Source organism: Amphiura filiformis, chromosome 4, assembly GCF_039555335.1.
Source record: "Amphiura filiformis chromosome 4, Afil_fr2py, whole genome shotgun sequence".
NCBI lineage: Eukaryota > Metazoa > Echinodermata > Ophiuroidea > Amphilepidida > Amphiuridae > Amphiura > Amphiura filiformis.
Window position 1 is genome coordinate 8,725,777 of NC_092631.1, and position 21,493 is coordinate 8,747,269.

General features: G+C 36.7%; 1 protein-coding gene across 1 annotated transcript in view; it reads left to right on the plus strand.

Moving 5' to 3' along the window:
* Positions 1-21,493, plus strand: part of LOC140149668 (insulin receptor substrate 1-B-like) — a 138,377-nt gene that overhangs the window by 68,033 nt on the left and 48,851 nt on the right. The window contains exons 8-9 of the mRNA XM_072171747.1: positions 13,341-13,469; positions 17,640-17,762. Of these exons, the coding sequence (XP_072027848.1) occupies positions 13,341-13,469; positions 17,640-17,762 (252 nt within the window). The remainder of the gene's footprint in view (positions 1-13,340; positions 13,470-17,639; positions 17,763-21,493) is intronic.

The following is a 21,493-nucleotide window of genomic DNA, read 5'->3' on the forward strand; positions in this document are numbered from 1 at the left end:
TTGAGATACACTTTGTTGCTCTTAATGAGTGCCAGTCAATCCAATGTGGTCACGGTGAATTTTGCAAAAGTGTTACACATAGGACTGATGGCTGCATGGAGTCTGAATTCGCATGTCTAATTTTGTTGATTTTGACACATGTCAAGTGGAAGGAAATTCTCATCAAATTTCAGATGTTACAGAGGTGTCTATATATTATTATTAGCCAAATGTGCTGAAAGGTATGTGGTAGCTTTATAGTTTTCAGCATGGTTCTTCAGCGGTCTGCCAATTTGGCGCAGTTTATGGTATATACGGAAGTGGGGTTCTGATTGGCTAAGTTATTGAATCACGTCATCATCGCATCGGCACCTAAAGCTGCGTTGCATCTCATGACCTAGTTCTTTTTACGTGACAATTAGACGGAGTAGATTGACACCGCTGAAGGAATTTGCTGAATAGTATAGTAGCCAAGAATTCTTATATATGTGATACAAAGCAACATGTCAGTAGAAAGCTTCTCATATAAGGCATTTCATTACTCAACAATACTTTGACACTTATTAAGTGACATGTACAAAACGGATATGAGTCCGATGAGGATGCTTTGTTAATTCACACCTGTAAGGTGCAATAAATAAAATAAATCAGTATGAACCGGGGGTACTTAGTACTAATGACTGTACAAGGATGTGCTGCAAACGTGGGCCACATTTGCAGCCATTTTGTATATCAATGACGTCTTTTTCTCAGCCAATTTTTATATATCATTTTATGATTGTCCCCAAAATAGCCCAATTTGCCTCATTGTAGCCAAAATTGTTTAAATTTGCCAACAATTTTAGGAAAAGTTGTAAAAACTTTGGCAATTTATATTAAATTTGGTTGGAAATTTTGACTTTTGGAATAGCGATGGGTTCAAATTTCTTGGAAAATTCTCAGCAGCACATCCCTCCCTGAACCAAACTTGAGTATGTATACCCCCCGGGCCCGTAAGGTGTAAGAAGACGATTTTGTATATAACACAGCAAAGTGAAATTGAAAACCATTTTGATTTTAACAGATCAGATTAATGCCTGATATTGACAGTTAAAAAGGTCAGTTCTTGAGAACTGGCAACTTGCTGAATTAAAGCAATATTATAACATTATCATACAAAATAGATTAGCATTTCTTTGACATAAAATGTTAGTTTTTACTGTCAGATATATCCCCTTTTATTTTTGAGCCGAACAACTACGTCAAAGCAAAGAAAATTGGAATTTTCTACCAGCGCGTATGTCGCCAATACGTACCACTCCTTCGGTCATGTTATGGTACGACCCTTTGTTGTGTAGATCACCGTCCGCACTGTGTGTTATGAACATCGTGTATGCGTTCGACTAATAATTCCATCGTAATAATAAGACGCCGGTTCCGGCGCTTTATTCAAAATATCGGATTTTGACAAAACTACAGCACCTAGAGTCTTGATTTTTGCAGGGTATATTGGTTTAATAAAGTACAATATAATTGTGTAAAAAAATGAATTTTAAAAAATCAGTGAGGGCGTCCTCAACAGCAAATGTTATAATATGGCTTTAATTATAATCTGCCACTTTCATGATGAACAGAAAAGTTCAAACACAAGTTTTTCTTGATGTGTTTTAGAATATTTTGGTGCCTCGTCTTCATGCCTGGAAGCATTTTAAAAGGCAATTCTATGTGTGCATACCACTGTGGCACCAACAGCCATTAACAAAATTGTTGCAATGTTTTTAAATGCATATATACTGAATGGTCCCTGAAGGAATCCAGCATTAACAGTTTTGTGGATAAATTGCCCCATCATAGTTCTCATATTACCTAGTAATCAAATTTGATAGCTGCTTTGTGGTATAATGTGCTATTCATGGGTATAATTTGGATGCAATTTGTGTGATTAATTTCTGTGAATCCTAAGCTGTTGTACAAAAGTGACCTTTGACATGCAGGGTTGAGAAAAAGTGTTCAGCCAGCTGCAGATGTTTGTGTTTTTCTGTAAAATATGAACTTTAGATTATGTGTAGTAGCTCCAGCAATGGAGGTGTATATGACATGGGGAACTATAGGTTGATTGCCATGGAGATATGAGGCTTTTTTGTGGCAATGTAAATGAGGCTACAATTAGGCCCTTTACAACTGATTCTTAGTTTCCTGTTTCCCGCCCGCGTCCAAAGTAGAGAATTGCAAAATATTTAATTATTTTATTTATTTTTTAATGACTCCAATTTGCTACTTTCTGACTTTGATCATATCAACTATAATGAAGAATAAACAAAGAACATAACTGTACCATTACTTATGTATAAAATCAAACATTGTTGTAAAATAATTAAATGCATGTTCCTTGTCAAAACGGGTTGATGTAACTTGCGACCACTTGTTTTAAAATAAAGAAAATAATAGATAATTAATAATTAATAATTAAAAGTCGCCTCATCCCTTGTTTTCAACCATGAAACAGGAAACTAAGAATTAATTGTGAAGGGCCTTAGGCTATTCTGAATCCCCTGTTAAACTTGAGAATCGATACTTGTGGCCATATCTCATAATTACAGCTCGCCCCTCCCCCCAAAAACCCTTCCAAATATGGCAAAACTGAAATTTGTACTTAAGTTAGTAGGTTGGCACAATTATTTACACTGACCGAAATGAACCCTTAATGACCTTTGACCCCAAATCTGTGAACACCCTATAGACCTTAGATTATTAATACACAGATTGGAATTTTCCATGCCTGTGCCCTCTAAACGTACTCGAATTCAGCTGACGCCGGTACAGCGTACAGGCCTGGCGACATCGCTTATCTTACGCGCGCAGTTTCCTTTGTGTACGCTCGCGCTATTTGCACTATTTTTGCGTTTGCTCACGCGGTACCTGACTTAGAGTCGATCCCCTGAGGCAACATGCCATGTTTCCACGGTATGCTATAGACACTCAGCTAATGTCAATGCACAATTGTGTGCAGGTGGTGTCACCCTGCTATGTTGTTTGTGGCAGAAGACACATTTTGAAGTTATTTTGGACAAGAAGTGACCCCTTGTGTGCAAGTGGTGTCACCTTCCTGTGTTGTTTACGGCAGAGAAAGCATCTTGAAGGTATTTTGTCTTGGGCCGAAAGTAATCCCTTAATGACCTTTGACCTCAAATCTGTCAACAACTTATAGACGTTGGCTTGTTTGGGGCAGAAGAAGCATTTTGAAGGTATTTCGATTTGGACCGGAAGTGATCCCTAAATGACCTTTGACCCCACATTTGTGAACATCCTAAAGGCATGTGGTAATAACAATGCATGTGTACAAGTGGCATCACCTTGCTATGTTGTTTATGGCAGAAGAAGATTGACAGAAAGAAAGAAGGAAGAAGTATAAAGAAACAATAGATAGTCATGACTCTGTCAATGACTGTCTATAAATAATATACAATACAGGGATACGCCAATGCAACGTTTATCAGTATCTCATCTCCGTAACAATTTGGTCAAACCCTTAATTTGCTGACAACTAGCTGATATTGTTTCCCCATTAATCTATACAGAAAATTAAAGAATTCAGGACAAAAAACCCACACAACAAGTTGAGGGAAATAGACTGAAATCTTACTTGCTAACTATATACGGTCACCTGACATCACTGATGTGTAACGTAGTTGATCAATTATTAACATGTTGAACTAATTTCTATTGATTGTATTAAGATCCTTGTGAAGAGAAAATGACATGCATTCAATCAAGTGGGTTGAATACACTGATGTTCAAGTGATCTGTTTTTCATTCATTGTGCTGATGTATTATTTATACTAACTGGGTAATGGCCATGAACAGGTGATGTTATTGTAAGTGTGCTATTGATGGAAACTTGATTTCATTTGCGACAAATTTGGAGTACAGGTGATAATATAGTTTAATTTGAAAGGGGCTCCGAGAGATTTTGCAAACTGTGGATGGCCCCTCCACAAAGAAAAAAAAAAAAAAAGAAGAGGACAAAACATTGCCTTATTTTGATAGATTGAATAGAGCCTATCCAGCAGTAATTTAGAGAAACAAATCTGTATTGTTGAAAAAGAGACACTGTGAGCATGCTGCATTAAAAGCGCCCCCATATTTTGTATTTTCTGGGGGTTCAGGTGTGTTTTAAAATCTAGTGCTACCCCTGCTATTCAATGAGACAAAGTTCCTGAAATGGACTCTCAAAAGGACATAAACAATTAAGCTAAAATCCAGAAGCTTTGGGGGTCACTGCCCCCTCAACCCCGGCAGGTTCCTGGAACTCTGCAGGTCCCTGGACCCCACCCGATTTTGGATCAGTCGCTTTGCTCCCTCGCCAAAACCCTCCCTATTTCCAATTCTCAGCATGTTGCTTTTTACTAAAGCAAAACCTTGTAATAGATCAAAGCTCAACTGGAAGAAAATACAAGATGCTTCTAACACAGAGCGTGCAGTTTCAAATTAAATTGTCAGATTCAAAACCCTGCAGTGCAACAATACATCTTGGTGTAGATGTATTGTGGCAAAGACACAATCAGTAAAAAAATGCTGCAGGACAAACCTATTACATATCTTGACCTACATGTATATCCATATTAGTTTGCAAACTTGGCCACCAATGTCTGTTGGGACAAATTCAGGCCTTTGAAAAGGAAATATGACCCAATTTCTTACTTAATTTTAAAATTAGGATTAGACCCATAGTTAGGATAATGGGGTGCAGGGGCTAGAAAGTGGAATTTTTAGGAAAAAAATGTTAAAAAGCAAGTTCTGATTTCAATGTTTTTTACAGAAAAAGTAGAACTTTGTGATATTTCCTTCCCTGGCCAGCATTATTATTTTCTCTGACATTTCTGAAAAAAAAAATGAAAATTAATGTTAACATCAGCAACAACTGCATTAATTTTATTTTCAAGTGATTTGTTTGCAAAAGTAAACAAATCACTTGAAAACAGTTTCCACATTACTCGACATAGAAAACAGACTATGTCTAAACTTGTTCTGCTCATATTAGGCGAGACTTTAAAAATTGTAGATTGATATAGGCCCACATTAAATTAAAAAATTGTCTCACATCCCCACCTTTTTGGAAAAGTGAGGAGGGATGAAGGGAGTTTTTTCTTTGGTTTCTAATAACAAAAAAAAAATCCCCCTGCATGTATTAGAAACAAGTTATATTCACTATTGATATAGTGAAGAGCTTGGAACAAAGTAATACATAACATCCGCAAAGAAAGAGGAAAACATAAATCCCTGCAGCCAGTTAGTGAGTCAATGACCACGGAAGATTGTTATCAATGTGAATCATTGGGCTTGAATGGAAAACAGCATGTCAGATTGCATTTCAAATTCACTGTTTGGATGACAGCAGATTAACTTATTTGACTAAAAATGGTTTGAAAAAAGTTACGCAAATAAGATGAAATAATTCGAAGGAGGGTCGGGATGGAAGAAACATTTTTTTACTCAATAATTATTGTGAAGCAATCAAACTATTGCTGTGACGTCAATTTTTAGGTCGTCCGCGGGAAAATGGCAATCACAAGTCGTGTGTCTTTTTTTTTTTTTCATTCATTCATATTTTATTTTATCAATCATCAAGTTACATGTGATACGTACCGGTCAACAACATACATGTAATAGGAAATATATGAAACCATAATAGTAAATACAATAAAGAATAATTGGAATGTGTAACAATAAAGAATAATTGGTATGTGTAAGAGTCTCCATACATCCGGCCATCAACAATTATGGAAGACTTTTGGTTAAAATTTGTTCGCATATGTATAGTTTCAATCCAGTTGTATAATCAGCATTTATGCAAATTAGCTCATTGATTATTCAAATATGCAAATTATAGGAAAATATGAATTGGTGTATTATGAAAATTGTTTGTTCAATTTGCTTCAAACAAAATATACTTTGATCAGTGCGTATACTTAGCCCTGCTGAAATAAACTGCATAAAACATGCTCAGAGCATTTCCTAATATTTCACCTAAGGTCATCCATAGGGGGTATATGGATTTCAACTGGAATAGCCCATACTCATCAGACAGAACACACAGTTCTTGCATCCATCATCTTTGCACAATCAGTTGGCTCCAAAAACTAATTCTCTTTAACCCCATGAGTACTACCTGCCTATTGGTCAAACAGAAGTTTTCATTATCAATTGGACCAATCAGCAACATTGTTAAAATAATTTCACCACCCAAAACAAATTGGGGTGAATTATTTGCAAAGCTCCATTCTGATTGGTGATTAAAATGATGATATCATGTAATTGACAAATCAAAGGCAATGTTAGATTGGCAGGTAGTGCTCAGTGTGTTAATATGAGGTCAATGCTTGTAAGGGTATTAGGCACTAGTAAGCGAGGAAAACTGACAATCGGGTGGACAAAAGCTATAGCTTGCATGGTGATCCGTTGCTGCTATGATATCAAAGTATCATCACTACAGAATTCAATATTCAGTCCCAAATTCAAGAAGTGTACTTGTACTCAAGTTGAACGTGAATTGGTTTAAGTAACCAAAATAGATACAAGTGTTGCCTCCAAGGATTAATGCATCTCTTGAACAGTAAAGGTTGTATGTTGATTGCATGCTTACTTCGTGGAAGACAGAACTAATTATACTATTCAAATAGTTTCACTTTTTATATTCATATGTTTTAATTATCAAACATAAGGACAAACAAGTCATTATTAAGGCCAATTATACTATGTAGCTAAAATCTACCTGCATATTCTCCTTTCTTGCAAAGTTAAGAAGCCAGATCCATCTTCGTTCTCAAATGTACAAACTTTGTCCTAAAAAACATTCCTAAAATATAAAGAAGACACATTAGTAAAGAAAGGGAATACGTAAGTAACTTTGAATAAATACATTTAAAAATAAATTACTCAACATTTAAATTGATAAAATATTGAAGAAATGAAGACCAGAAAGAAGTGAGTAAGTGAGATGGTTAAGATTGGTGTTGATCTTTTAGAGTCGGGTTGGGAAAATATACTTGTATTGTGCCTAATGAGGTATCCAAATATGTACATGTAGAACAAAACTCTCCATCTATTGATTGCTTTATTTGATCATTTAGGTTTAGTGTCTTTAAGATATTGCTTTTGTTTTAAGCATTCGGATACTTTTTGTGTGCAGTTTCTAAAAATATATTGGCACATTTTTCTTCAAACTCAATATCTTCATGATAAAATGTTAAAAGGATGACCAGATAAAGATAAATAGAAGATGTATTAATTCTTCCTCTCATGTGTATGCTAATGGGTTTGTTTTAATAGTGATCTCCTTGTTGATATATGGACAAAATTAAGTACAGGAAAAGTATAAAGTACTCTCTAAATGCACACATTCATGTTGTCATAGCCTTTGCAATTGATTTCATGGTGCCACATCCTAGATCGGAAATGCGTACGTAGAAACTACATCAATTCATGAATAAATCCATGACTTTTTCATATTGCCTATATCATGTGAGAGTTTGCTAACACTTATAAGCCTTGTCAAGAGAAATACATAATGGCGTTCACAAAGAGTCAGCCAAATGAATAAATCGGCAAACAATTTAAAGGAATTTGCTGATGAGGATTTGTAGATCGATGTGTAGCAAGGACAGGAGTTTTGATAACACTTATAAGCCTTTCCAAGAGAAATACATAATGCCGTTCACATTAAGAGTCGCCCAAATGAATAAATCGGCAAACAATTTAAAGGAATTTGTTGATGAGGTTTTGTAGATCGATGTATAGCAAGGACAGGAGTTTTGATAACACTTATAAGCCTTGTCAAGAGAAATACATTATGCCGTTCACAAAGAGTCGGCCAAATGAATAAATCAGTAAACAATTTAAAGGAATTTGCTGATGAGGATTTGTAGATCGATGTATAGCAAGGACAGGAGTTTTGATAACACTTATAAGCCTTTCCAAGAGAAATACATTATGGCGTTCACAAAGAGCCAGCCAAATGAATAAATCGGCAAACAATTTACAGGAATTTGCTGATGAGGATTTGTAGATCGATGTATAGCAAGGACAGGAGTTTTGATAACACTTATAAGCCTTGCCAAGAGAAATACATTATGGCGTTCACAAAGAGCCAGCCAAATGAATAAATCGGCAAACAATTTAAAGGAATTTGCTGATGAGGATTTGTAGATCGATGTATAGCAAGGACAGGAGTTTTGATAACACTTATAAGCCTTTCCAAGAGAAATATATATGCCGTTCACATTAAGAGTCAGCCAAATGAATAAATCGGCAAACAATTTAAAGGAATTTGCTGATGAGGATTTGTAGATCGATGTATAGCAAGGACAGGAGTTTAACACTTATAAGCCTTGCCAAGAGAAATACATTATGGCGTTCACAAGAGCCAGCCAAATGAATAAATCGGCAAACAATTTAAAGGAATTTGCTGATGAGGATTTGTAGATCGATGTATAGCAAGGACAGGAGTTTAACACTTATAAGCCTTGCCAAGAGAAATATATTATGGCGTTAACAAGAGCCAGCCAAATGAATAAATCGGCAAACAATTTAAAGGAATTTGCTGATGAGGATTTGTAGATCGATGTATAGCAAGGACAGGAGTTTTGATAACACTTATAAGCCTTGCCAAGAGAAATACATTATGGCGTTCACAAAGAGCCAGCCAAATGAATAAATCGGCAAACAATTTAAAGGAATTTGCTGATGAGGATTTGTAGATCGATGTATAGCAAGGACAGGAGTTTTGATAACACTTATAAGCCTTTCCAAGAGAAATACATATGCCGTTCACATTAAGAGTCGGCCAAATGAATAAATCGGCAAACAATTTAAAGGAATTTGCTGATGAGGATTTGTAGATCGATGTATAGCAAGGACAGGAGTTTTGATAACAATTATAAGCCTTGCCAAGAGAAATACATTATGGCGTTCACAAAGAGCCAGCCAAATGAATAAATCGGCAAACAATTTAAAGGAATTTGCTGATGAGGATTTGTAGATCGATGTATAGCAAGGACAGGAGTTTTGATAACACTTATAAGCCTTTCCAAGAGAAATACATATGCCGTTCACATTAAGAGTCAGCCAAATGAATAAATCGGCAAACAATTTAAAGGAATTTGCTGATGAGGATTTGTAGATCGATGTATAGCAAGGACAGGAGTTTTGATAACACTTATAAGCCTTGCCAAGAGAAATACATTATGGCGTTCACAAAGAGCCAGCCAAATGAATAAATCGGCAAACAATTTAAAGGAATTTGCTGATGAGGATTTGTAGATCGATGTATAGCAAGGACAGGAGTTTTGATAACACTTATAAGCCTTTCCAAGAGAAATACATATGCCGTTCACATTAAGAGTCAGCCAAATGAATAAATCGGCAAACAATTTAAAGGAATTTGCTGATGAGGATTTGTAGATCGATGTATAGCAAGGACAGGAGTTTTGATAACACTTATAAGCCTTTGCCAAGAGAAATACATTATGGCGTTCACAAAGAGCCAGCCAAATGAATAAATCGGCAAACAATTTAAAGGAATTTGCTGATGAGGTTTTGTGGATTGATGTATAGCAAGGACAGGAGTTTTGATAACACTTATAAGCCTTGCCAAGAGAAATACATTATGGCGTTCACAAAGAGCCAGCCAAATGAATAAATCGGCAAACAATTTGAAGGAATTTGCTGATGAGGATTTGTAGATCGATGTATAGCAAGGACAGGAGTTTTGATAACACTTATAAGCCTTGTCAAGAGAAATACATTATTATGGCGTTCACAAAGAGTCAGCCAAATGAATAAATCGGTAAACAATTTAAAGGAATTTGCTGATGAGGATTTGTAGATTGATGTATAGCAAGGACAGGAGTTTTGATAACACTTATAAGCCTTTCCAAGAGAAATACATTATGGCGTTCACAAAGAGTCAGCCAAATGAATAAATTGGCAAACAATTTACAGGAATTTGCTAAGGTTGGTTTGTAGCAAGGATTATAAATCACACTTCCCAGCTCATTGCTTTGTGGTTGATTGGGGTGGACATATATGTGATGCAATCAAGCAAAATCAGTCGGAACTCAGAAATATTACATTTTCAGTTTCTTATATGATAGTAAAAAGTATTTACAAAGCTGTGTTTTGCAGAAAATTCCATTAAAATTGAACAACCAGTTTCTAAGATATGAGCAACAGGAAATATTTCATTTGTTTGGCTATATCTCAAAATCAATATTTCCGAGTTCCGACTGATTTTGCTTGATCGCATCACATATATGTTTGTAGACCCATAGGTCTCAGGTTCAAATCCCAGCTGTGCCTCATTTTGATTTTTATCTGAGTTCATACTTCTGTAAATGCTGTTTCTGGTATCAACAATGCCCCTCTGGAATAAAAAATCTTTATAACCTTAAGGAATCGGATAGCAACATTTGCACAGTATTTTTTGTGGGACCCGAGAGCACATCAGGCATATCGAATTGCATTCTGAATATTTTTGATATCTAACAGTAATGTATTGAAGTAAACTTTATAAATCTATGTACTCAAAGTGTATGCAGCTGGGATGAAAAGCCGACCATCAATTGAAAATTTTGACCTTTCATATTGAAGATATAAATATTTTAAAACAAAAAAATCTATATCTTCAATACGAAAGGTCAAAATTTTCATATGATGGATGGCTTTTCATCCTAGCTACATTAGATTTATTACAATTTGAGTTGAGGACTGTTAAATTTAAATATCAATTTTTAATCATTTGCCATAAAATGTGTATTATATCGCGGATATAAAAAAAAATCAAAATTATTTGATATCAGAAGGACATTCCTCGTATTCAAAATGTCGCTATCCGAGCTCTTAAGAGTTCATGTGAATTAAACTCGAGTGTTCAAAGTGAAATAAAATCTCTAACTATATAATACAGCAAAAGCTCATCTTTCGTTGTTGGACGAATGAAAAGTTAATTTTAGCTGTAAGTGTGATTCCCAATTGGTCATCAATATAAAGTGATATATTGCATTATTAAGCAGACCCTATAGACACAAGTGGGTGTTAAGGTTAGCGAGAGTTTTTCATGCGCTTGATTTCAGAGGGCGTAAGTTCATAACAGAAACAGCCATGCAGAAAATGAACAAGCGTGCGGGACGTGAGGCCTACTTACAATAGAATATCGATCCACGGTCAAGACATGAAAAGGCTATGAAACTTGGCTTAGCTCGTGCCCGGAGCTCGGATGCGGGGGTGGTGGCACAAGCCGTTTTCGCAATTTTCACAAGGATTTTATAAATGTATAAAGTGATTGGGGGCACTTCGTCAAGCTACGCCCTGGAAAATGTGTTGATTTTGAATTTATAGCCTTGATATCTTTGATGAAATCAATGCTGCTATTCCCCTGATTACAATGTAAGGGTAGGCAACAACAACAATATCAAAAAGCAATTATTTGTAAATCGAATTTGGGATGAAAATCAACAGACAAATTTCTGAATTATATAAAGTGAAAAACAATCAATCACGATTCACTGCACTCAGCGAATCAATCAAATAAAACTAAAAAGAAAGGAGCAAGAAAGAATAAAGAAAAAGTGAAAAAGAGAAAGAAAGAGAGAGAAAGAAAATGAACGAAAAAAGAAAGAAGAAAAAAAGAAAGAAATGAAAAAAAAAGAAATGAAAAAGAAAGGGAGAAAGAAAAGAGGAAAGAAAGGAAGTAAAAATGAGAAAAGAAAAAAAAAAGAAAATTCAGCCACACGGAGACTCGAACCCACAAAAATATTTCATATTAGATTCCCAGTCCAACGCCCTATCCACTCGGCCATAGACCCGCTTATGCAATTGACAGTTCTCAAAGCGGATGATATAACTATAATTGGATGCAATTACATATGATTACAATCGCGTCCGCATTATGGCTCTTAGAATAAACACGCATGTCGGCGCTGAAATTTTTAACGAACTGATGGAGGAAAACCTCGTTTTTTGCAAAACTAGCTTCAATTTGGAGTGAAAATCAAATTGAATAGCAATTGGCAGAATGTTGAGAAATAATGTAGGTATTCAGATGTCTAAATTAGCGTCTCGTAATCAAGATATCGATAATTTCACAAACCAGCTTTTTCTCAAGCAAATTCTCCAAAATTTTCCCCCAAAACGGGCTTTTAAAATTTAATCGGTACTGTATTTGGTTCTTCCCCATGGCAACATTATTTCTTTGATCGATTTGTAATACAATACTAAAAAAGAAGAAAGCAATCGCTTCGGTGTGGATTTATACGGAGCGCACATTTGAAAAAAACCTCATGGAACGTGTTTTTGATCTTGTGAACATGGTGGGTAAAAATGCTTTAAACGAAGGATTTTCAAATTTATTCTAATAATTTGTATATAACACACACAAAAATGTTAAGCTACATCCAATGCACCAACATTTCACTCGCTGCGATATTTGATTACTGAGAAAACTCTGTTTTAGAGAACAACTTTATACGTCTTTTATACGTTTTTTATACGTCTCTTTGTGTAACCTTAAACAAGCCAATTATTTCCTGTTGTTTGCAAGATGGAGATCGGGAGATTGATTTGCTACTCTGTTTTTCATTCTTTGCTAATAGTGTCTATTTTTGCACTGGCAAATTGATTTGAAGACAGCCTTAATAGTTTCAGATTTCTTTCTCTGTTATTTCGGAAAACCGTAAACTGACCCCTTTTAATGTTCTTTAACATTTAAAAATATAGATTATATCTCATTTTTGCATCAACACCAATTGTCATAGTAATTGTCAAAAAATCGGTGATTAGTTGTTTGGTTATCAAAAATCTTCCTTCACCCAATGGAATTTGGGGAGCTGCACAGATAATTGGTGGATGTTATAATCTAAGTGCGGATAGGTCTGAGCCTGATGTTCGGCTGCAACAGGCCTAGATGATGCGATCTGATTGTGATGATTCACCATGGCAGCAAAATTACAGCGCTTTGAATCCTTCAAGATCTAGCTGGAAAAAGGCGCTATATAAATCCGAAATTTATTATTTATTATTATTATAATTGCCATATATGAAAGTTACATTTAATTTATATTTTGAGCATATTTCATAAGAGAAAGGGACATGTGATGCAATAAAACTTACAAACAAAAGTAGCAAGTGATGGGGGCAAACTCCAGATAACATGAGTGGGAGAATGCACCAACGCATACAGGAATGAAACACACAGTTCCAAATAGATATATCTAAAGAGATGAGCCAGGTTTTTTAAAGTTTGTGTTATTATGTAAACAGAATTGAAACAACATGTGTTTTGTAACAGTTTAATTTGCATTCTTTTCGCCTCTTTGATATCATTACAGTCCAACCAAAGGCAGAGGGCGCTTCTCCAACATACGTAATAGCACCAGTAGTCTACGACCAACCAGCGTGCACAGGATAGTGGCACAACCCATGTCCAACTCACCTCCTATACCTAATAGCCCACTAAGGTAGGTTGGCTGCTTACACTATATTCCCGGGGTACTCAAGTTTGGTTTTGGTAGGGACGTGCGCTGAGAATTTCAAAGTGGACCCATAAATATACCAATTTTTTTTTTTATTTTGACCCATTTATATACCAAAAGTCAAAATTTTCTGATAATTTAACCCAAATTGTCTTAGTTCTACACATTTTCCCAAAATTTTGGGAAAATTTTGAAAATTTTGGCTAAATTAAGGAAAAATTGGGCTATTTTCCGAAAAAATTGAAAATTTTTTTTTAAAAAGGACCCATTTATATACCAAAATAGGCTTTGAAAAAGGGGCCATTGATATACCAAAAGGCTGAAAATGCTACCCATATTTGCGGCACGTCCCCGTATGGTCATTTGTACTGAGAACCCCCCCGGGCTATATTCACCCATTGCCTCAATCTGGCAGCATGCATGAATGGGAATTGAACCAATCATATAACATTGCGTAAAGTTATGTAATACTTCCGCAATAGGCGAATAATGCCCTGTTTTATGTGTGAAGTCAAATTTAAGCACAACCACATTCAATTTGATTGCAAATAATGGGGGGGGGGGAGGATACTCACATGTGACACGATCAAGGAAAATGAGTCGCATATGTCGCTAATATTGATTTTGAGATATTGGCAAAGAAAGTGTTCAAATTCTTTTGTTTTACATTGTTTTCAGCGATTGATAAATTGACGTAACTTCACAAAGGAAAGTCGCATCAACATGAGTTTTTCAGTTTCTGAAAGCTCTAAATGTCGTCTTTAGGAACCTATGTAAAACTCATTTTCGACCAGGGTCGACATGTGACTCATTCCCCTTGATCATGTCACATATTTGGTTTGGGCAGGGATGTGCCACTGAGAACTTGAATGTCAACCCATCCATATACCAATTGATTTCCAACAAATTTTGACCCATCGCTAGTCCAAGAGTCAAAATATTTTATAATTTTCCCCAAAATTGTTGGTAAATTTAACGAAATTGGGTTAGAAATGAGCCATCCATAAACCAAAATTGGCTTAGAGAAAAAGGGGTCATTGCCGAAAATGTAGCCCATATTTCCAGCACGTCCTCAGAACTATTGTTATTTCTGGCACATCTTTGTATTGTCATTTGTACCGAGTACCCTCCCCCAGCCAAATATGAGTATGCATGGTACTACAGAGATGACTATGATTAATATCTTGCCATTGTTAACCCTAACAGGACCAAGTACTACAAAATACTACTTGGTATATGCGCTGTTCGTGTGTGCATCCCGCGTGGTGTGATGACACAATCGCCCTAAGTGATATATAGGCACGGTTTCGCTGGCCAGCGAAGCCTAAGACCTGTGGCAAGGTGTCGCCGACCCAGTGCTTGGCATGCGAGGGGTCTCGGGTTCGAATCCCACCCAGAGCAAACAACTTCTTTCTTTCTTTTCTCTCTTTATTCCTTCCTTCTTTCCCTTCCCGTCGCGAAAAAGCCCGGTGGCGGTTAGAGTTAACAAGTTTTTTTAGCATTCAACCATAGTCTAACTTAAATAGGGTGCCTATTGTTACCCATGGTGAACCATGTTGAACCAGTATCTTTCAACTACATGTATGGTTATCAATGACCAATTCTGACCATGGACAAATACTAAGCCATGTTTGTCAATGGTAAACTGAATAACTGGCCATTGTCAACCATGATTTTGTCAACCATGGTCAACCACCACAATTACACCAAGTTGCTGTCGACTATGGTTGAGGAGCATTGTCAACCATGGTTAGGAACCATGGTCAACCACCACAATTACATTAAGTGATGTCAACTGGTTCATGAGTATTGTCAACCATGGTTAATAACGGGGTGAACATTTCTTTGAGGGAGTGGAATGCATGCGTTTGTATACAGGTGATAAATTATGGATTAAATTTGGACGTATATGCAGCACGCGTGTGCATGACATCAATTAGACGCATTTACTTAGATACATATACCAGTTGACACACTCAATGTCACACATACACATACACAATGGCAAATCTAATCAAATGTACATTGAAGATGTGAAAAACACTAAGGATGGTTGACATCTCATGCAAGGATATAAGTAGGGCATATCCGTGTTGAAAATAGATTCTGTGATACACCACACTTTGAGTGCAATTATCATGTGAAGCACAATCGCCAAGCCAGAGTATTTTCATGGCATCATCATTCTTTCTTGTAATTAGGTCACAGTTGGGAGTGATTTGGGAGATGGTTGTCATTTGAATCAAACCACATTCTGATCTTTGTGGACTCTGCGTTAGGGAACAAACCCGAAGTTTAATGATGCCCTATCAACAAAAGTCCTTTCATTGGGGAATGGACTTACTGATTATGTTAATAAAAATAGTTAAAACATCGGTCAAAGTTTATCTTTTGGGATTGAAATTTTCAGTATTTCATACTTATATGTTACAGGGAGGGATCAGCCTCCTAATGAAAGTACTTTCTTTTGTAGGACATCGTCAAACATTTGGGTGTTCCTTAATTATTAATCATTTTTAAGGGGGTACTATACACCCCTCAATAAATTTGTGACTATTTTTGCATTTTTCTCAAAAATTAATAACACCCTGGTTACAAAAGTTATGTATATTATAGGGGCAAGGAATCCGATTACTACACTGGAATTTCAGTGACCCAAGACAAGCGGTTCGACACTTGTGATAGAAAATGAGGTACCGCTAGGATGTACCTCATTTCCTATCATATTTACTGAACCGCTTGTCTTGATTCACTGAAATTTCAGTGTAGTAATTGGATTCCTTGCCCCAATAATATACATAACTTTTGTTACCAGTGTAGTATTAGTTTTTGAGAAAAATGCACAAATAGTCACAAATTTACACAGGTGTAGTACCCCTTAATGATACTATGATATTATAATAGTAGTATTTGGTGACAATGCCAACCGACGGGTCCAACCGACCCTGATTTTGCATTTTGAGAGGATATATTTTTTTTAATTTGGCTAAAATCATTTTAAATTAAAAATGTTTTTTTTACAAAATTACATTATTTTGCATAAAAAATCAGAATATTTTCAACAAATGTTTGCTAAATATCATCAGATTTTTTTCTAGATTTTTCAAGCTTTGGGTTGATATTTTAGCCTTCAGGAACAAAAATAAAATAACGAACTTGAAGTCTGTCTGCCCGTAAAATAGGGGTTTTCCCATCGCAGTTTGATATCTTGAAAGTCAAAATTTGATATCTTGAAATGATTCCATATGCAAAGTCAAATTTCCCTGATGACAGGTTTTGCATAGACGGTGATGTAATCCCCTTATCCCTTCAGTGATTATTGTAATGGATATTCAATTTCAATCAAGCCTGCAGCAAACATTTCTGTAAAGATAATTCCTATCAGCACTATAATAATTGTGTTTGTCACATGCGATGATCGTAAAGGTGCAAGTATGAAATCAGTTGACAACAACTTATAAGGAACTGCACCGGAGAAGTCTGACAACTTTGCTTGTTCTTCAAAGAGGGCAGAATACAGTAAACGTTCGCCTGATGGCGCTATGGGCTCCCTTGACACAAGTGGAATTTTAGCCACAACCTAAATGTGCCCTCCTGTCAAATTCCCACCAGCAAATAAGGGCACGGAACCTTTTAATCTTGTTGGGATTTCAGAGGAGGGAGCTCTCCATTTGATTTAATGTTTTGATTTAAACCTGTAGCCCCACCCCTTCTCATAAAATGGCTGAGATGCTCTATTTTGGTCACTGTACTGTGACCATTTAAAAGTGTAGTTTCAAGAGCATTGTCCACAGAACTTCATGGCGCATGTTTTTTTCCTCTTTTACTCTCTATCCGGCAAGAGTTCCGTTACATTTTTTTTTGTTGGTGCAAATTTAGCATGTGTAGTGCGTAAGCATAGAGCTTGGGATGTCATTGGCTAATTGAATATTGGCACCTCGTTCGTTTATTAAACGAGCCGCATAGCAATGTGTGACCTGGTTGTTTCAATGCAACGATACACAGGCAGGGGCATAGCAAGAGCCATCAGCCCTATCTCTAACCCTCATTTTGAAACCAGAATCTACCAAGTTATTTTCATCATTAGCCTAATGGAAGTTGTACATGATTAGTTACATAATATAATAATCCATCTGTGTATTTTGTTGTTATCAGTGAAAGCCCATCGCAGCAAGGTATAGCGGAGGAACGTTATGTGACGTATGGCCCTGGTGATACTCCTGGCCCAGATGAGTATGGCTATGGCAACAGCCCAGCAGGAGAACCACATTACTCAAGGTACATGTCTATAGCATATCAACAATTCAAAAAGAAATAACATGTTGAATTATTGCAATTCTTTTGCATTATATTTACCAATGCTATCCATGAGTGTGTAATTATAAACGTGGGTATATATTATCAAAAACGTGTCATGAGTTTTCAGCATCTTTCATATTTGAACCCATATGTGCCTTATGTTCCACTACCAAAAGCAAATGACAACCTAAAAGAGTGTGTCTGTACTATAGTTTGATCTTACATGCCAGCAAGAATCCTAAACAGAGTGAAGTTGAAACTAGAAGAAGAAATTTCCATCAAACAAGCCGGCACAGACTGCATCTACTATTCGCAAGCAGCCCTAGTCTCTGTGCTTTGTATGCTTTGAATTCTCGCATATTCATGAGGGCAGATAATTTGTCACGCATGTCTAACAAATCATGCCAGCATTGCATGCCTCCACGTTATGTGATAGAGCGTAGTGTGTCTTCGCAATAGACCTTAAATATGCGGTATGGGGGTAGCAGTTTCGTATGTCACACTTCATGAAACGATTGGCCCCATTAATATGTGATGCTGGGATTTAACATGTAGGCGAATAGTCTGTATAGTCTATATATCTACCTCCAGTCACTGGCACTAGCATTGAAGTTCAGCGTGTTTTGTGTTAGCTTAGCGTTACTTGTTTCGTGTACATACTTTTTCGCTTGTGATCAACGTGCCGCATATGTACAAACCACGCTAAGCCAATGCAGCACAGTGCCGGTGTCTGGAGGTAGATATATACGAGATTATAGTAGTCTGTGCAAGCCAGTTTTAGAGAGGGGAGATGAACAAGGGGTCAAATTTTAGTCTATGTAATAAGGAATATCATTGAAAAAGGCAGAGAACACAGGTTCCCCTGTTATGTGTTTCATTGACTCTTCCAATGCATTTGACTGGGGTTGCCACAATGAAATGTGGGAAGTCATGTAGAGGATAGGTTTCATGAAACACCTTTTTGATATGGTCAGCAAAGATGTGAAACTTCATGTTATTGTTATGATGCTGTTATTCAGGAAGATTGAACATGGCCATAGTTTTCAGCAATTATGTTCCTCTGTGATCTGCACCACAAGTGTGTCCCAATCAAATTTCTTGTCAGATGACATACACACACAGGCACAGATGTTATTGATAGCCATTAATGACTTATGCGTGTGATGTAGCGATGGATTATGAGACACAGTGACTTCTGTGTATGCCCCTCCTATGCACCAGAGCAGTGGCATGCACAAAGGGGGGCAGGGGGCACGTTCCCCCCCACTTTTGTTGGTCATTCGGGGGAAAACGCTAAAACCGCACCTTGCACACCTAAATCAGACTCCATTCGGGGGAACTGAACAACCTGGCCCCCCACTTTCAATGTGCTGCGCACGCCACTGCACCTGAGCAGTTCATGTCAGTACAACTAACGTATTTGCACATAGCGTGATTTTGCACTGCTCTAATTGCTTTTTAGCGGTTAGTCTGTTTTAGCCTGTTTGAATGTTTGAAGGGTAAAATGTAGGTGGTGATTAAAATTGTGTATTTTGACCAATTTTAGAGAGTAAAATCTTGGTATTTTTGTAAAGAGAGGAGTTGAAGGTGACAGTTACGAATTCAGTAAAAACGTTGCATCGGTTATATGTTGGGCATTTTGCTTTGGACCTTGGAAATGTTCTAGGTTCCAAAGGCAAAAGTTGTAAATTTTTCACAATGCCCTCCAAATAACTGATGCGCAGTTATTAACCTCTAAACTTTGCACTCTGCCCAAACCGCATGGCCTCACTTTTACCCCGTGATTTTTAAAAAATCCTGCACCCTGGTAAACAGGGTAAGGAATAAGAATTTAAAACAGTCTCACAAAAAATGTTTCAGCAAGGATTTAAGTCTCACAACATGATTTAAGTCACACAATAAGCAAGTTCACAAGTCAGTACAATCACAAAGACTGTGAAGTAAGATTATTTTAGATTCATACACTCTTAGCTAGCGCGAACCAATCAGAGCAATCGTTAGAAAAATCAAAACCATGCATTGATTGTGTATATTGTGCACTCCGTGTACTACCCGCAGTGCTTGCACACACGTTCGCGTCGCGTAGGTCGATTCATTTTTGGGCGGCTTGATGCATTTATATTTGGTTATGTTTACCAATATTTTTAGTGATAATTTTGTTTAAAAAACAGCAAAAATCATGTGTTTTTTCTTCTCGTGTATGAAATAGGTTAATGAACGTGTATTACTTGTTGCTCGAGAAATTAGACAAAATAATGCACTTGCACTGATGTTGATGCATCTAATGCACTCCACCCTTCGGGGCTCGTGCATTAGACGTATCAACATCAGCGTGGGTGCATTATTTTGTCTAATTTATCTCCCAACAAGTAATACGCGTTCATTAACCTATAATCAGCCAATGGTCTATGGTCCCAGATGCACTTTAGAGATGAAGACACACATGTATTTTGGCAGACGATTTCTCTTCGGGGCAAAGGACTAATGTTCAACATGGCGATTATCAAGATTATCTAATAAACACTTCACTGAATTAGCCAATATGGCAAAACATATTTACAAAATGAATCACTACAGCAAAATTTTACACAGTCCTTTTACTGCATTATAGGTGGTGGGGTTCCGCTGATGAGAGAAGCACTTAGCTATTCCATTCAAAATCCACACTACCCCTGTGCAAGATATTGGGAATATCTCCCAAAGGGGGAGTATGAATTTCAAATGAACACATTAGGCAGCTTTATTTAAAACTCACCCTCTGTGGAAGATTCAGATTGACATTTTCCTTAGAGGGTGCATGAAATTCAAATGGAGCTGCCTAATGGGCTCAGTCTATTTGAAATTCATACTCCCCTGTGTGGGAGATATTCCCAATATCTTCCACAGGGGTAGTGTGGATTTTAAATGGAATAGCGCACTGTGCTTCTCTCATCAGTGGAACCCCACCAGCTCAATAGCCCAATTATTCACTTGTCAGCCATGTACATTTTTTTGGTAACTTGTAGCATACCCATGTCGGGGAACATTATGCATATGTGTTTTCAAATCATTCTCAATACACATCTGTACCCAGATGTTTAGATTGTTGTTGCTTTATTTTGTTTTATTGGGCTCTTCCATTTAAAATCCACACTAACCCTGTGGAAGATTTGGCTAAAGTCTTCTACAGAGGGAGTATGAGTTTCACATAGAATAGACAGTTGATAACGTCCATTTGAAATGCTCACTCCAATTGTGGAAGATATAGGTAAAGCCATAATACAGAGGGAGTATGGGTTTCAAAATAATTAACCCTGACCAATTACATTTGAAAAACATACCCCTCTATGGAAGATGTTTTCAAAATCTTCCATAGGGGTAGTGTGGATTTTAAATGGGATAGCCCATTGCTTTGCTTTTTGTTTTTTATTACATTTGATTCTTGTAAAGAGCTGTGTTCATTTTTGTAAAAGCCCTGTATAAAAAGCTTATGTATGTATATACAATATGATCATTCCTGTACAAGATTAGCTTCCTGAGCTAAACAAAGGAAATCAGAAGACAATTCCTTATTGAGATCAATATTTTAAGCTTGTCTCTTTTTTTTGTATTTTTCTGTATGCATACTGTCCCATGCTTGCTGTAGAAATTCAATCATAAATACACCACCAGGGTACAGCATCTTTGCAACAGCAAGTGTATACTGAAATAGAGGGGGCTATGTAAAAACT